Source organism: Cynoglossus semilaevis, chromosome 10 (assembly GCF_000523025.1).
Source record: "Cynoglossus semilaevis isolate Cse_v1.0 chromosome 10, Cse_v1.0, whole genome shotgun sequence".
NCBI classification, from domain to species: Eukaryota; Metazoa; Chordata; class Actinopteri; order Pleuronectiformes; family Cynoglossidae; genus Cynoglossus; species Cynoglossus semilaevis.
In genome coordinates, this window is record NC_024316.1 from 5,207,766 (window position 1) to 5,223,148 (window position 15,383).

Here is a 15,383-nt window from a genome sequence, read left to right on the forward strand (position 1 = left end):
CACTCGGTCACCAGAATCTGGTTGTTGTTGCTAAGGTTTGCCTTTTATATGCCACAGAATCCAGACTGTTATGAGGTGTTATGAGTTAGAGTATGTATTATAATTATAATGTATAATTATAAATTATTTATATAGAGAGACAGACATGGTCTGGGAAATAAAAGTTATGTTAAGTTCGGGATTTGCAACATACATAGACATTGTTAGCATAAAGTTATACCATAATGTAACATAAAGGACTTGTAGGTGAAAGGGAAAAGGCATGATATGCTTTCTGCTTTTACAATGAGCAACAACTACAGCCACAAATGAGCCAAAACAAATGAGGCAAACTTTTCACGGCCAAGAAAAGGTGGAGAAAAAACAGAGTCAAAGTCAAAGTTGGGCAAAGGAAAAGCCAGAAATATTGATCTACATCAACATAACATAAAACTAGCATTCTAAAGTCAACCCAGAAATACCCAAAGTAACACCAAAATAAATAAATAAATAAACAACTTTTCTAATCCTTCTCTTTCTGGTTTTAGAAACCAGGCGCCACAGCTGAAAGTGAACTTTTCTTTAGTGATGTTCTTTTCTTTTCTTTACTTCAGATTGCTAAATTTAACATCGGCTCTTAAAGCTCTGACCATCAAAGACTCTTTAATTCCCTTTAATGTGTTTACTCTTTTTACTCGGCCATTACTGTACACCACTGTCTCCACGTCCTTGGGTCCATAGACTAAGACATTGATTTCACCTCACATTAAAGTGATTCGCAACAATCTTTAAAGGAAGGACATTCAGCTAATGGACAAAAATCAATTTAGCTCAGTATGGTAGGGATAAAAAAATAATAATAAACAGAGAGACACATAAACCAGGAAGTGGTGAAACTGATCCTAATAGAAATCAATTGTTATTATAAAACATTTTTATTATATTAGTAATGGAGTTTGGATGGTTTCCTGTAAAGCCCTTGGCAAGAAATACACACACACACGTAGGTTTGCTCAGCTATTCTTGTTCAGAGGACCAGGCAGTAAACCCACAAACTCTCATCTCTAAATACAACAAAATCCTGTCAATGCCTCACAAACCTGAAACAGTGCCTCAGTACAAATGTTCTGCCTCATTAGTACCAGACTTTGGTCTATGCTGGTACCGACCGGGTCAGTGAGTAAAGGTCCTGCAGAGGTAAGAGGGATAGAAATTGTACACACACACACACACACACGCTCAGGTAGACAGCAGGATCCTGGCAGACTGAACAGTGTGCTGCTCCCACGTGCACTGCATGACATCATATGATCTCATTATTGAAGCAGTTAGGCTTGACGTACAGACCTGCAGAGACACGACCTGCAGAGACCAAAAGAGACGCTGACATGAAGACAGAAAGACACAGGTATCACACCACCAAGAAATGACTCAAAGACAGCTCCTGATCACTAGTTATTTGAATTAGTTTTTTTTTTTCTTACAACTATATAGATTTTTTTTTTATTTGTATGCCTTTGTCTGTCTTTGTTGTGGTGACACATTGATTTAGTGTGTGTCTGTAGATGTACAGTGATTCTTCTTAATGTTTCTGTAGTTCCAGTAACTTGACTCTGAGAGGTGGTGGAGCTGAGGTCAACACAGGCCAAGAGTTTTGTATAAATGACCAGTTGTACAAGTCAGTTCATGACACATCTAACAACTGCTTACACTGCAAAGAAAAACCTCAAAAAGGAAAGACCATGAAGTGAATAAAACGTGTGTCTGGTGTGTCCACTCAAAGCAGAAAAGACTAAAAAACTGTTGTAAAAGTTGTTTAAACTACAACAGGTCTAAAATAAAATGTAACTTCTGACGGTTCTACCACTTATCGCTAAAGATTAGGGATGTCCGATATTAACTTTTTGCCAATATCCGATATGCCTATATTGTCCAAACACTTAATTTCCGATTCCGAAATCCACTGATACTGATATAGGCCTGGTAATATTTATTTATTTATCTGTACAAACCACTGTATGAGTATGTATCGTATATCATTAAACGAGCTGCAATGCTGCCATCTAGAGACTTTCACTTTAATATACAGTCGTTTATCCCCAAATCTGTTTTTAGGTCACCCATCATTTGACAAAACCCTGACATTGCATTTTCGGGTTTTCATTATCGAAGGAAAAAAAAAACATTAATGATTCTTACAGATATTACATAACATGATAATATAAGCCGATAATGTCGGGGTAATAATATCGGTTGGCCAATATTATCGGTTGTCAATGTTCTATATCAGACCAAGACCTACTAAGTGCTACAGATTCACTTTTCAAAGATATTTGGTCTTTAAAGATGGGCCACATCCATCCCTCTGACTCATGTCATACAGGCCTATGTTAATAGTGTGGCTGATAGAAGTGTTGGGTTATGTACATAGATTTAAGCTTGACTCGGACTTGACTACAACACTGGCTCTGGCTTCCACATGCAACATGAAGAAAATCCGAACTAATAATAATGTGGAATAAATGCTTCAACTGTTTATGTCCTCTATGGTTTGGTTGTGATGGCAACGGTTTGTTTTCACTTCCTGATGTTTGACACGGGCATTAACAGCAATCATCTCTTGTTCGTCTTTTGACATGCAGCAGCTCTCCTTATCCTTTCTTTTCTGGTTTTTAATATTCATAGAAAAGTAAGATCCAAACACACACACTCGTCTGCACCCCACCACTGTGCTCTGGTTCTATCAGAGGTGTGTTGTTTGGTAACTCAGTGAACTGTTTATACAGAGAAACATAAACAGAGGCAAAACATCTTCTCTGTACGTTGCACAATTTTACACAGAGATCATTTGATGGTCAATCTATGTTTTATTCTGTGCGCTGCACAGTGGATAGTGATGCCAATAAAACGGACTGGAAATATATTGAAAAGGTTCAATCAATATTATCTCAAAATTAACAAAAACATATATAAACTGCAGGTTAGAGGCTATTGGGTGTATTAGATGCTCTAGACCAGTTAAAAATTAATGTTTAACAGTGGCTAAAACTGTGTTAACACATCAGTAATGTGTGATTTCACTTCATTAAACCTATGACCACAACCATCCCTGTCTGCATACAGCGCTGTAATAAATGTACACGTGTTTCTTTTCCACAGAAACGCTCAGCACCCACTGACCAGTGTGGCTGAAGGGTGTGGTGGTGTTACAACTCTGCATGTCACCATCAAAACGGAAGTGTGTACAAATGTGTTCAGGCAGGGCCCTGGTGTTTAACAGGGTGTGATCAGAAGCCCAGGCAATTTGAAGTTGGCTTTAACAGTCACATTTTTTTAAAATGTCATCATTCGCTTCTGTGATATTAATTTATTTCAAAACACAAAAGGTCGAATGGGAGTTTGTTACAATCATGGCTACACATTACAGCGGCCTCCAAACAGAAATTCAATGTCCAGCGCGCAGTTCTGGTCACAAGACTTATTGTGAGAGAAAAAATAAATATAAATAGCTAATCTATTTTACACACTAGGTCAATCTGCATATATAAATGCAGTTTACTATGAATGTCATACATAATCTCTCAAATTATTTTCATTTGGTACCAGGCCACATAAACTAGTTATGAGGAGACTTGAACAAGGACAGATCAGCATAAAGTAACACACACACATATTCTTAGTAAGAAGATCCACTCTGACTGTTTTTGTTTAAGGTTACTGAATGGACCTTTCAGCTGAGCTGAAGGCTTACAGTAGACTTAGCTTCAAACTTACTGAAATGTCGTTTTTTTATGGGTTTTATGTCCATAACCAAAAACTAGGATTTCCATCATTTTGTGACTTGTTTTGGTTTTTCAACCAGATCTAAAACAGTGAACCCAACATTATGTCTGATGTAATGATAGGACCTACTCTGTGTCACAGGCCACCAGCAGAAACAGCCACAAACTGCAGGACCATTTTTGGTCGTTGGATCTTTTTCCACCATCATCCCTGCCCTCTGTGAGCTTCAGCTCAGACACAGGAAAAGTCTGGTGGAGATTCAGACATAACAGGAGGAGCAGACAACATAGAGAGGCCATTCAGCACTGATAGTTGACCTTTACATGAAGCTGCCCAGGGACCCCCGAGTTCAGAGGCCTTCCTGAGACTTCCTCTTTGAGTTAGACTCACATGAGGAGGAGCAGCATTCTGCCTTTTCCTAATATGAACAGGTTAGGAGGGTGATTTATTTTCCAGCACTTTAACCTTGTGCAACAGCCAACTTACATAACAGTGTAAACGCTAGGAAACAGTTCCGATGATGTGCTGTGTGTTCACAAAATTAACCCGACACATCCCTGTGGGGGCTTTAACATAACAAGCTCTTAGACTGAAGAGAATCAAGAAGAAGGAATTCCTCACATTCCCCTCGGAGGAACATTTGTTCCGCATTAACAAGCCTTTAGAGTTTAGATATGAGATCATTGTTCCCTTTATGAATTAGTTATGTTTGGGATGTAGGACATTTCACTTTGAATATACCTATGGTGCCCTCTAACGGCCATTTTATAGAAGTGTTCTGTATGTGCAGTCAAATCAAACCCAAAAAAACTCCGCTCATTATACCCTGCTCTGCGGTAGTCTCGATTGCACCCTCTAGTGGCTTTTGATGGTACAACAAGACAGTTGTGTCTGAGCCAACAGCTGTGCCAGACGCCGAATCAACCGCTCCTGCCTATCGGCGTTACCAAGCAGTGGGCTGCCATCTTGGACCGGTCCCCACTCCACTCGGTGTAATCTGTTTGGCAGTGGCCAATAATTCATGCCTTGCTGAATACACAACTTATTCCCACGCTTTTTTTTTTTTCTTTTTTGCTGCAAATGTCACACATGTAACTATTACACTGAACACATGGTGACGTATTTTAATGACCAGTAAAACAGTAATAGTATATTCTGATGTGATCAATAATAGGTAACTGGCAACACGCAACCTACATATATGTATCTGCTAATATACAATACAGGTGTAGACAGTAAAGTGACAGTAAAGTGCTTAAGGGACATTTAAGGTGGATTTGCCTATGGAGCAGCCTTTAATATCATGAACTATCGACATCATCTGCTAACCTAGCATGACCACCCCTTACACAGGCTGTAAACAACAGAAATGTCTTGTTAAGCATCTGTTAAGACCAGAAACCAGGGACACTGCTGCATGTCCCTTAGCTAAGTAACTTTTCATGTCAGCACTTAGATAAATACTTGTCATCTGTAATTGCAACAGGGGTCAACCTCCAGGTCATTTAGGACCTGGGTGCAAAGTAAAACTGAATTTTACTCATTTTATAGTACACAAAGTACTACATGAAGACACTGCTATATCACAAAAAATAACCTTAAAACAAGCTGATCATTGAAGAACTTAAGTTAATAATTAGTGATGGTGTGTCTCCTTTTCAAACACTGTTTTCTTGCCAGAATCATCTTAATTTTGTCAGGTTTGATTACCTCAGTTCAGAGAGCCCAAAATTGGGTTATTTTTAGCACATTATACACTGAAGAGCTATTGTTGTAGGAGGAACTTACAATTTTTAAGATATAGCACTGTTGTTTAAGATTAAGGAGTGTCATCTGAATTCAACCTGACCTTCCCTTGAATTATATTCAAGTTTAAACAAGTGCCAGAAACAGCATCTGTCTCACACCTGGGCAGTGATTTGGAGGTCATCCCCTCTTCGTGCCAAATTAGGTGATGGACATGAGCCTGGAGCAGAAACACTGGGGCATTACTGGGTAAAAGGACAGAAACCGTAGGGTAATGAATGACATAACAAACCTGACACAATGAAGATGCTTATCTTACATTGAAAACTTTGTAACAGTTCATGTCACCAAGACACTTGTAATCATAATCTAGCATGCCAAGAAGAAATAAGGCTGTTACTCAAATCTGCCCCTAGTGGTAGGCTTTGCAGCTGCCTGGCAGTTCGTGCTAACACTCAGATTAAGACTATGTGGGAAGTTTTTACCGCGACAGTACAGGTTACATCTGACTGGAAAAAAGATCACACCTGTCACACACTGTATTTTGACATCTTTCAAGAAGGATCTTTGCCTTTTTTTTTTTTTTTTTAAACCTTTACCAGACTTGACCCAAAAGTTCAGGAAAGTTAAGACCTTTATCGGCAGAGAGCTGCTGTTCAGAAAGAGAAAAAGAGAAGCATTAATATCACCAGAATAGACAATGAGACAAAATAGATATGTGTACCTCATACTTAATGAAAATATGATTTATTTGTACATTTCTCAGAAGTAAATTACTTCTCACAATCTGTCCAAAATATGTACAGTTACATTTGTCAACATGACCAAACGGTCAACTTCCTAGTTTAAAGAATGTGTTGAATACAAGTAAATATATACAAGACATAATTTGTGGACCAACTTCTTAGTGTAGTGAAGTAGAGGGAAGGGCTGCAGTCAGCTGACCAGGAGAGCTGCAGCAGCTTCCCTGACAAAAGGCTACTGCTACTGGTGTGGAGGTATGGGTGAAATGCGATCACTTATACCACTTTGTTACCGATACTACCTTTAAAAATAATACCAGGCCACGTTGGCAGCAGCTTGTCCGGTCTCTTGACGGCCCACCAGCAGAATCCACTTTAGCATAAAGAAAAATAGGTGGCGCTAAATGAAAAGGATCTTTTGTACAGTGGTGAAAGTTCACAAAGAGATCAATTCTGACTATAACAGGATATTACAAACTCATTACTGTTATCCAACCCTTTTAATTGTTTAAATTCAAATGCCCAATTAAGCTTTTTACCAAAACGTAAAAAAATGGAGGGTCAAAACCGTGTTACACTGAAGTAGTAATAGTTTTAGTCCAGAGAGGGTAAATTCAAATGCCCAATTAAGCTTTTTTTTGCTGTAAGTGCAGGTCAACTTTAATTCCAATTTGCTCCTTTGTATTTGATTTTAGAGACAACCATGTATGGACCAATTCAATATCCAATATAATTAATTGTATTGAAAATTATACAATTCTTAAAAAAATATTTCAATGGTTGTATTGCTTTGTCAACAATTAAGGAATTTGGGTAAACTTAATTCATCCCTCGATTATTACTTTGCATGTATCTTGGGGTCTTATTTAACCCCTGAACAATAACTCTTTGTGGACCTTCACCTTCATTTTAACATCTTATTGTTCAGGACATCTTAGTGACAGTCAGCTCAAGTAATTACCTTTAACACAATACAAAGTATTCTTAAAGTACTCAAGGTCAACTAGCTGGCAGCAAGAACAGTGTAGAACTAATGTAAAGGCCACTGCTGAATACTTCAGGCCTGTAAAAGAAAAAGAGAGGCCTTGTTAACTGATCCTTACCATGGAGTCAAGCAGACAAAGGTGTTCAGAAAGCCACTCAGCCAGCATGGTAGATCAACCATTACCTAGAAGAAACTGTCGACAAGGTTTAGCAGTAACATGTACTTAAACCATCATCACACAATACATGCATTCAGCAGTTCTTAGGTAATCTTAGCATAAGTCAGTGTTCATTTACCATCTAACTTTTCAGTACATTGAGTTCAGTCTCATTATCTGAAAACAAAGATAGGTACTTGACCCTACATTTTGAGTGACGCATTTGCGCTTTGTGCACACTTGGTGCAGAACTCCACTGAGACTTGGTTTTTGTCCACGTGCAGACATATGCCACCAGATGTCTCTTTTTCCTCCACTTTTATGCGCTTTCTGGGTAAGGCGTAGTCGTGGTCGTTGCCGTCGTGGTCGTTGCCGTCGGGTCCCTGGAAAAGCGAGGAGGATAATTTCATCCCATTCACACCACTCAACCTGGATAAGAGCTGGGCTAACATGCTCTCATTGGCCAGCACAGCTCTCAAGTACCTGGTTTCATCTTCTAGTTCTTCCACTCTCTTGGTTAGCTGGGAATTCTCCTGCTTCAGGGTGGTGTTTTCTGTTGAAAGGACACTGACTTTTTCCTCTAGGCTAGTTACATATTCTTTCTTCTTGATACGATTCAATCTGGCAGCGATAGCATTCTTGTTGATCACGCAGCTTGACTGGTTACGTCTATTCTTGTTCTTCAAGTCAGTTGGTCCTATTCTATCTGGAGATGAGGAGGCATCAAACCCCGAATCTTGATCGTTGTGACAAAAGAGGCCAAGATCAGACAATTCCATGTCGAAAAGAATAGATGCAGGATCTCTTTCCAGTGCCCATGACATCCCCTCTGTCTTGAACAGGTCACGTAGCATGATATCATCACTGTCTTCAGGTGGGAAACCATCAGAAGGACTTGGGAGGTCTATTACAGTTTCCACTGCATCCATGACTTCAGCCTCCATGGATGGTGTGTTGCTGATGGTGCGTCCTCTTCTTCTGGTGATCATTGTGGACTAAAAAAAAAAAAAAAAAAAAACCTGCAAGGTTGCTGTCTGAACAGTGTCCTGCAATTTCTCCCTTGTGAGATCTAAGAAAATGAAAAAATAAAATAAAAATACAGTTATAGTAAAATATTTTTATACTTAAATAACAAATGTTAATGTCATTTTTATCTAGTGTAAAGAGTATGTACTTCAGGCACACACTATAAAACAATTACAATAACCTTGACAAACATGAAAGAACCCTCAGACCGTTGGTCCCTCCTTGCTGATACTTTGATGTTTTAATGTTTTTAACCAGTTAATGCCCTTTTCCGTTTTTTATACTTTCGATATACTTTTAACATAGATTTGGACTAAAAATAAGCACAAAACAATGTGTCGTCTGTTTATCGAAACAAATATGTGGTTGTCTGAGTACAGAACAAGCCCTGACCATGGGTTAACAAATAATTTTTGAAAAAAAACGAACGTGTATTGGTCAAACGTAGGCTCAACGTATGTTGCTGGTTTCTTAACATGGCCCAATTTATTAGCATCGACGCCACACGTTATGTAGCGAAGTTTGTACTTTCTAATTAACACTCCATAATCACTAAAAACAACCATTGTTTTTATTGAAAATAAAAATGAATGTTTTCGCCATTTAAATGATAGCAAGTGTTTTTATTTATTATATTTCTTGACCGAAGCAGAAGCCTTTACCATTAGCATGCTAACAAGGCCGCACGACGCAAAATCTTACCGATCAGTGTCTACTACGTATTTCGTACAAACCTAATCCAGTTTACGGACGTGGTTCTCCTTAAAAAATAAAATAAATCAAGTAACTATCTACAGAAGGTGTTCGATTTCCCTTAAGCGGTCGTAAAACAAAATCATATATAGCTAACTAAATCTGCGCACGAGGCGCTCACGTCCGTTACGCAGCATTTTCGAGTTCAGCAACTTACCGTGAGTTTCCGGGAGGAAAAATTATTCACAAACCAAAAGCATTTAATGCAAAAATCAACTGCTGTTTTTAAAATATATTTTTTGTTTGTCTGGTGTCTGACAACAGGGACAAACTATTGTCGCGCTTTCCGATCTAAAGTCCGACGTCCGGCCTGAAAAATGCTGCTTCTTCTTCTTCTACGTATTTGCACTCAATTTAGCACTAGTGCCGCCTCGTGGATATTGTTTGATATTGCACGAGTTCACATCACAGTCAGTAATTTACCATCTGGTAACGAAGGTTTAGCTTGTTAACTTTATGGGCTCCATACATTCAAGTTATTCTGGATTTCTTTTCTTCTCAAATCTGGATTTGTTGCATTGCCCTGGAACCTTATGTCAACCCTTGCTGCAACTTCACTTTTCTTTGCCTGCTTATACTTTTGCTCATGTCAGTTACTAATAAATAATTATTTGTTGCTTTCCCAAGCATAACCAGTGGCAGAAGCTGGGTATGGAAGTTTTATCAAACAGATTAAATTTGAATGCAATTGCAGGAGCAATCATTGAAGACCAATAAGTTGACCAATAAGTGAATTAAATTAGTCATGGCTGCATATTTGATGTCTGTTTTTATTAGGTTGAAACAAGTTGGACAAACAGAATCTTGTGTCATGTCAACATATCCTTGTCCTCTTTCATATTAAGGTAAGTGCATTATTATGTGGACAGAACTGAAACACTTGAAAGCACATTATTTTTATTTTAGAAAAATCAAATGCATTTTTGATAAAATAATCACATGATTTACTGATTTCAAATGAAACATTTCACTCATCTTAGATCCAAAACGACTTTGGGGAAAGAAAAAAAAAAGAAAATAATTTAAACAAATGTCGCCACAATCTGGTTCTAACATATTTCCTAATGCTTTCTTACAAGTATCAAAACAAAGGTGACAGTGTTACTGATAAGTGAGCAGAGGAATGTCTGTATTTGGCAGCTTTACAAAGCCTGCAGTTTAAAAGAGCTGCAGTCCTGTCTTCAGCTTGTTTAGATCACTGTGGCTCCAGAGGAGGCCATCACCTGTCCTCACTGGTGCCGACACCCCAGCAGCACTGTGTCCCATGTTCCTCTCCATCTCCACTGGCTGATCAAACACTGTCATTGTTGAGTAGTTTTCCACCATGAGACACGAAGGGTCGTCTGACTGTCCAGGGACTTTACCCAAAGGATGGTTTTTCCATAAAACCCTGTCCGTGCACACTTGCCACGGAGAACCTCTGAGCACCTTTGCTGTTTCAGCCAAGGCGTCAACAGACATGAACTCCTGCGAGGATTCATTCTGTTCGGAGTTGTCCCTGGGACGCAGTGAATGTCCATTTTGCCGTGAACGCTTCAGACTCTCCAATGTGTACGTGGGCTGTTTGTGTCGCTCGGGAGAAGGATCAGAGTTACTGTGTGAGGTCTGTGTGTAGATGGAGCAAAGCTGGAGCAGCTTCCCTCTGGTTTCTACTGGCAGAGGATGTTCCATGTCATCCATGATCAACTGGAGCAAATGTGGGGTGCTTACACAAGGAGCATCCAGGCAGGCTGACAGCAGCTGCTGCCACCTCAGCTGAAGGCGGTTCACAAAGATCCTGTCCTTTAGTCGGGACTTCTTCTGGTTTTTGGTTTCAAAGCGGTATTCAACCTTTTTGCTGTTGCAAAGAATAATTTCGGAGATCCAGGCAGACAGGTAGAAAACCCTGTGGTTGCTTTGCTCGTTAAAGAGCAGCTTCAGCTCAGCAAAAACCTTCTCAAGGAGAAGATGGATGAAGGCAGGAGAGTTGAGCATCTTCAGAAGAGGCAGCCAAAAACGTAGGAAGGTTTGAGGAAGTCTGGGTTCAGTTGGCTGAAAAAAAAAATCGCAGCCCAGTGCTTCCAGCTGTTCCACAGTCGGAACCAGAAATCCATCTTCCAACATTGCATCAATCAGCAAATCGCTTGACTCTAAGGCAAACTGCTTAATTTCACCCAGTAACCAGCTCATGTCTGCAAAAGGCAAAGGACTCCCATCTCTGTCCTGCGGGACTTCATTTGGAACCTGGAACTGCACCTTCTCAAAGGAGATGAGAAGTTCCCTAGCCTTTTTAAAGCCCTCCCTCTCTTTCTGTAGAGCTATGAGTTCATCCTCCTGGCGCCTTAAGTCCATCTCCTCATCTTCTCCGTCTAACTGTGACTCCCAGTCCTCACCTTCAGGTCCTCCAACTCCTCCCATTTGCCTAGACCAGTATTCGTGCTGGAGCCACTCCAGAACCACATTGCACCCCTTTCTGCACCACTTCAGAGTGGGGAGCTTACGGTGGGTCACTTCATGCCTTAAGTCGACGACCCACTCTGGGATGTTGAGGTTTCCGGCCAGCCGTCTCAGAGGCCGAGCGACCTTCCCTTGCTGACGCTCAGTGATCAGGTTTACGAACCGAACCAGCGCTGCTCCGTAAAGCAGGACCAGGTCGTCCGAGTTTAGCTGCCCGAACCGGTCTAGGACTTGACACCGCACGAGGTCCGCGGTGCAGTCAACAGCCACGGGACTGCTGCCGGCGTAACGGCACTTCCAGGCGCTGATTCTCTGCAGGGCAAACTTTTGTAGGGCAGGGTCTTTGGAGTAAAGATACTCCTGAACCTGGGTCCACTCAGCTTTGTTCAGCCACGACACCACATGGCGTCGTTTTTCTGAGCTTCGTTTCTTCATTTTGACGCAGGAAGCGACGTAAAATATATTGAACTAAAAAAAACGGCTGCTAGTCGGTAACAGCAGTACCTCGACTTCTCTTTAGTAAACTGTTTCCTATTTCATAATCTCAGTGTAGGGGGAAAATAAGACGTGCATATTTTCTTGGCGGAGACGGAAGTTGCTCTTCTTCCCTTTTTAATGCGTCAACGTGGTTGTCAATCAGCGTATGGCACATGGTCGCCATCTACTGGATTGCAGAGTGCATTGACTAGCCACACCGCCCACCTTTCTAAAAGTTCAATTAAAATATATATTGTTTTATATGTAAAGAAATACAAATTGAATTCTGTGGAGACCACATACATTGGTAGACCTCACACGTGTAGATTTGTTAGCACAAACAGACAAGAGATTACGTTTTTGGCACTGTATCAACCACAGCTTTTGGTGCTCTTGACTACAAAGGCAGCCATCTTTGTAGTAAACTCTTAGTCCTCTGAACTGCAACAAGCTGAGTAGTGGGCATCACAACTTCACATGAAGCGTTTATTAATAAAATATTATAATCTACTTTTTTGGGACAACAACCCCAATTTACACGTCTTACATTACATGTAAAACCCTGAATGTTTTTTCAATAATGAAAGAAGAGTGTGGGAAGAATAAAAAAATATATAATTATTTTCATCAAAGACAATACAAGATTAAAACAAAAGCTTTACAAAACAGTGCATTCATAATATAAAAAGCTTTAAATGTTACCGACTTTTCTTTTAAATGAAAGCTGCTTCTCAATCCTGCACTTTTGTTCACTTAAAGCTTAATATTTAATGTGCCTTTTCTGTCGACAGTGATTTCACAGTGATTGGTGTTTGGCACGTGTGCAGTGGTGAATCCTGTTTCCATGAGTCCATGAGGTCATCTGTTCTCAGTATATTGTAGAGATAGTGCATATATAATGTGAAATGCTATCTGAAAACCTGCAAAACAAAACACATGCAAACAAACAAAGAAAAAAGTTGCAACTGAGATTCCTGTGTGGAACCTCTGGCACCATTATTGAAGAACTTTGATCTAACAACCTTCAGCAAAACCTCCACTGGGTAATGGTCGCTGACGTCCAGCGCCTGAAAGCACAGACGGCACCTCATCAATACATCAACAGTAATTAGAACATTGGATGTTTTTGCAGATTTTTATCCGAGTAAAGAAACAGTCAGACAGTCAGCCTGTTACCTCATCCTCTGTGAGTCTATACTCTCTTTGGAAATTAAATGGTCTGGCCGACATCGGCACAATCTCTCTAGCAAATGCTTCCCCGTTCACAACGATCCTGTTTGAACACAGAGAGTTCAGAGACTACAGTAAACGTTTGATGAAGAAGCAGTGACTGTGCTGTCACCTGTCGTAAGTGCAGGAGGTGGATGATCGCACTGTGGTGTCTGTTTTATCTTCGATGAGCCAATAGAGCCTCTGGTCTGTGATCAGGCGAACATTCTTCCTGTTCTTCTTAGCCAGGTAGCCACAGTCAGCGTTGAAGTCCCCCAGAAGCATCACATTCTGTTCACAGACAAAACAACCGTCCACTTTTTTTAAACGATTCCTGTTTTACAAATAACCTAGTTTGTTTTGTCAACCATTGATATGCAGCTTTCACCTCAGTTTTCCACATCTTCTTCACATGTTGCAATACGTCGTACAGCGCATCCAGCTCTTTAGTGGTGTTGGCTGGAGTTGTGTGCTGGGGTATCAGGACAAACTCCTTTACAGCTGCACGATTAGAGAAATGTTCCAGCTGTTACTGCCGTTAAAACCACATGACTTTCATTTCAGTGGTAGAAAAACGAACTTGTTGTTAAGGCTTTGAAGCGGACAACAAAAGGTTCTCTGGAGAAGACGTCAACGTTTCCTGGTCGGGTGTCTGGATACTGGTACTTCCCAGTGACTGTCACTGTGTCCGTTCTGCAAACGATCATTAAACACAACTCAGTACATGACCTGAACATTCAGAGGTGGACCTAAACTAAGACTTAATTCATTCATCAAGTCTGCAATGGTCCCTCAAAAGTGTCGGTACCAATTTCAACCATCAACGGTTTTAGTCTTTCTACCTGTACCCATCCCAGTGTATACATAATAAAAGGACAAAACTGCAATTTCAGTCCATATCAGTCTCTGATATAATATTAGTCACTGTTGTCCTTTTTTAGCCCAAAAACAACAACATAAATTCCCCTTTTCTCCATGGTGAGGTTGCATTTGTTTCCCTTCTGTTGTTTTTTATAGTTAAGGTCCTGGACCTGTGAGATTTTTATTAAATGTTTTGACTAGTGAGGTCCGCTGATATAGGCCTGATATTAGCATAATTATGTAATATCTGTAAGAACCGTTCAATCCAGATCCTCTGTTGGCAAACAGCTGCATATATTGGTATCGGTTGATATCGGTATTTGGACAATACCGACATATCGGATATAAATAAAAACTTAACATCGAACATCCCTAGTTTTGACGTACATGAGTGGTTAAGTCCAAGTCATGAGTTCTTACGTATGTGTTGGTGAATAAAGCTGTAAAACCTACTACTACAGTATGTGCCGTAATGGTTCAACTCACCTGTAAACGAAGACATACTGCTCCTTGTATGTTTCAGATCTGCCCAGTCTCTCACTGACTAAAGCCTGGTACTGATGACGGGTGTCAAATCTGAGGAGACAAAGAACAGCGGAGAGGTGAAGTCGAACTGCTGTCGAGGACAAAGCTCGTCATTTACATTACACAACTCTGGAGCAGAAAATGAATCATTCTGCAGGTGCTGGAGTTAAAGTGAATGTTCAGGCCTAACCTTAGGACCTGTTGTGTGGGTTTGCATCTGTGTGCTGCAGCGTTTACCTGTTGATTTGGGACATGAGCAGCGGCAAAGCTACCTCTTTGCTGTCTCTCACTTCTTGAAGCAAGGAGACGTCACAGCGAGTGATGATCTGAAACAAACAGAAAAGAGTGATGAGAAACTGCTCATTTATTTACCTCTGCTCTAAAGGAAAGAATTCAGTCCAACTGCAACTGGCCCAATAACCTCTGTGTTTATGGGTTTTCATTTAGATTAACGCAGTTGATTTTATTCAGTAGATACAGGGAGACTGAAAATAAAAGTTATTCCTGGTACTAAGGAACCTTAGGACCAATTACTATTAAGGGCCGTTTTGTATTTATGGTAAAAATCCAATGAAATCACAAATAAAACATTTGTCCTAGTCCAGAATGTTTATGTTGACGTTAGCAGTTCTAGATCTGGCTGAATATCCTTCTTTACCAAACAACATGCTAGAACTTCTTTTTACCAGCTCTGCGTTCAAAA

The 15,383-nt window shown here is 40.2% G+C and overlaps 4 protein-coding genes across 10 annotated transcripts in view; all 4 read right to left on the reverse strand.

Annotated features, from left to right (window-relative positions):
* Window positions 1-15,383, reverse strand: part of snphb (syntaphilin b) — a 1,167,912-nt gene that overhangs the window by 279,028 nt on the left and 873,501 nt on the right. The gene's annotated exons all lie outside the window — the stretch shown is intronic.
* crebzf (CREB/ATF bZIP transcription factor) lies at window positions 808-9,528 on the reverse strand. Of its 5 annotated transcripts, none has more exons than XR_003050870.1 (4): window positions 9,330-9,528; window positions 7,601-8,462; window positions 7,355-7,429; window positions 808-1,341 (listed from the first exon to the last, which is right to left on the reverse strand). XR_003050870.1 is itself a non-coding variant. In XM_025059402.1 (3 exons), exons 2-3 carry the CDS (start codon window positions 8,380-8,382, stop codon window positions 7,251-7,253), a joined length of 846 nt encoding a protein of 281 aa, XP_024915170.1. In that variant the 5' UTR covers window positions 8,383-8,388; window positions 9,330-9,528; the 3' UTR covers window positions 6,892-7,250. The 5 variants fall into 5 exon arrangements, 2 of the variants coding, with proteins under 2 accessions (XP_024915170.1, XP_024915169.1); XR_003050869.1 differs by lacking the exon at window positions 808-1,341 and adding an exon at window positions 3,327-6,624; XR_003050871.1 differs by lacking the exon at window positions 808-1,341 and adding an exon at window positions 3,327-6,624 and having other exon boundaries at window positions 7,355-8,462.
* Window positions 9,923-12,651, reverse strand: las1l (LAS1 like ribosome biogenesis factor). The gene has a single exon (XM_008318353.3). The coding sequence runs from the start codon at window positions 12,041-12,043 to the stop codon at window positions 10,331-10,333; it is 1,713 nt and encodes a 570-aa protein (XP_008316575.1). The 5' UTR covers window positions 12,044-12,651; the 3' UTR covers window positions 9,923-10,330.
* The window catches only part of dnase1l1 (deoxyribonuclease I-like 1), a 4,828-nt gene continuing 2,236 nt past the window's right edge, over window positions 12,792-15,383 (reverse strand). The window contains exons 3-10 of one of the 2 annotated variants that reach the window (XM_008318351.2): window positions 14,918-15,006; window positions 14,642-14,731; window positions 13,875-13,987; window positions 13,683-13,795; window positions 13,428-13,585; window positions 13,262-13,358; window positions 13,108-13,152; window positions 12,792-13,005 (exon numbers count right to left, since the gene is read on the reverse strand). In XM_008318351.2, coding sequence (XP_008316573.1) covers window positions 12,994-13,005; window positions 13,108-13,152; window positions 13,262-13,358; window positions 13,428-13,585; window positions 13,683-13,795; window positions 13,875-13,987; window positions 14,642-14,731; window positions 14,918-15,006 — 717 coding nt within the window. In that variant the 3' untranslated portion in view covers window positions 12,792-12,993. Of the gene's footprint in view, window positions 13,153-13,261; window positions 13,359-13,427; window positions 13,586-13,682; window positions 13,796-13,874; window positions 13,988-14,641; window positions 14,732-14,917; window positions 15,007-15,383 lie in introns of both variants that reach the window. The other variant, XM_008318350.2, reaches the window with a different exon arrangement.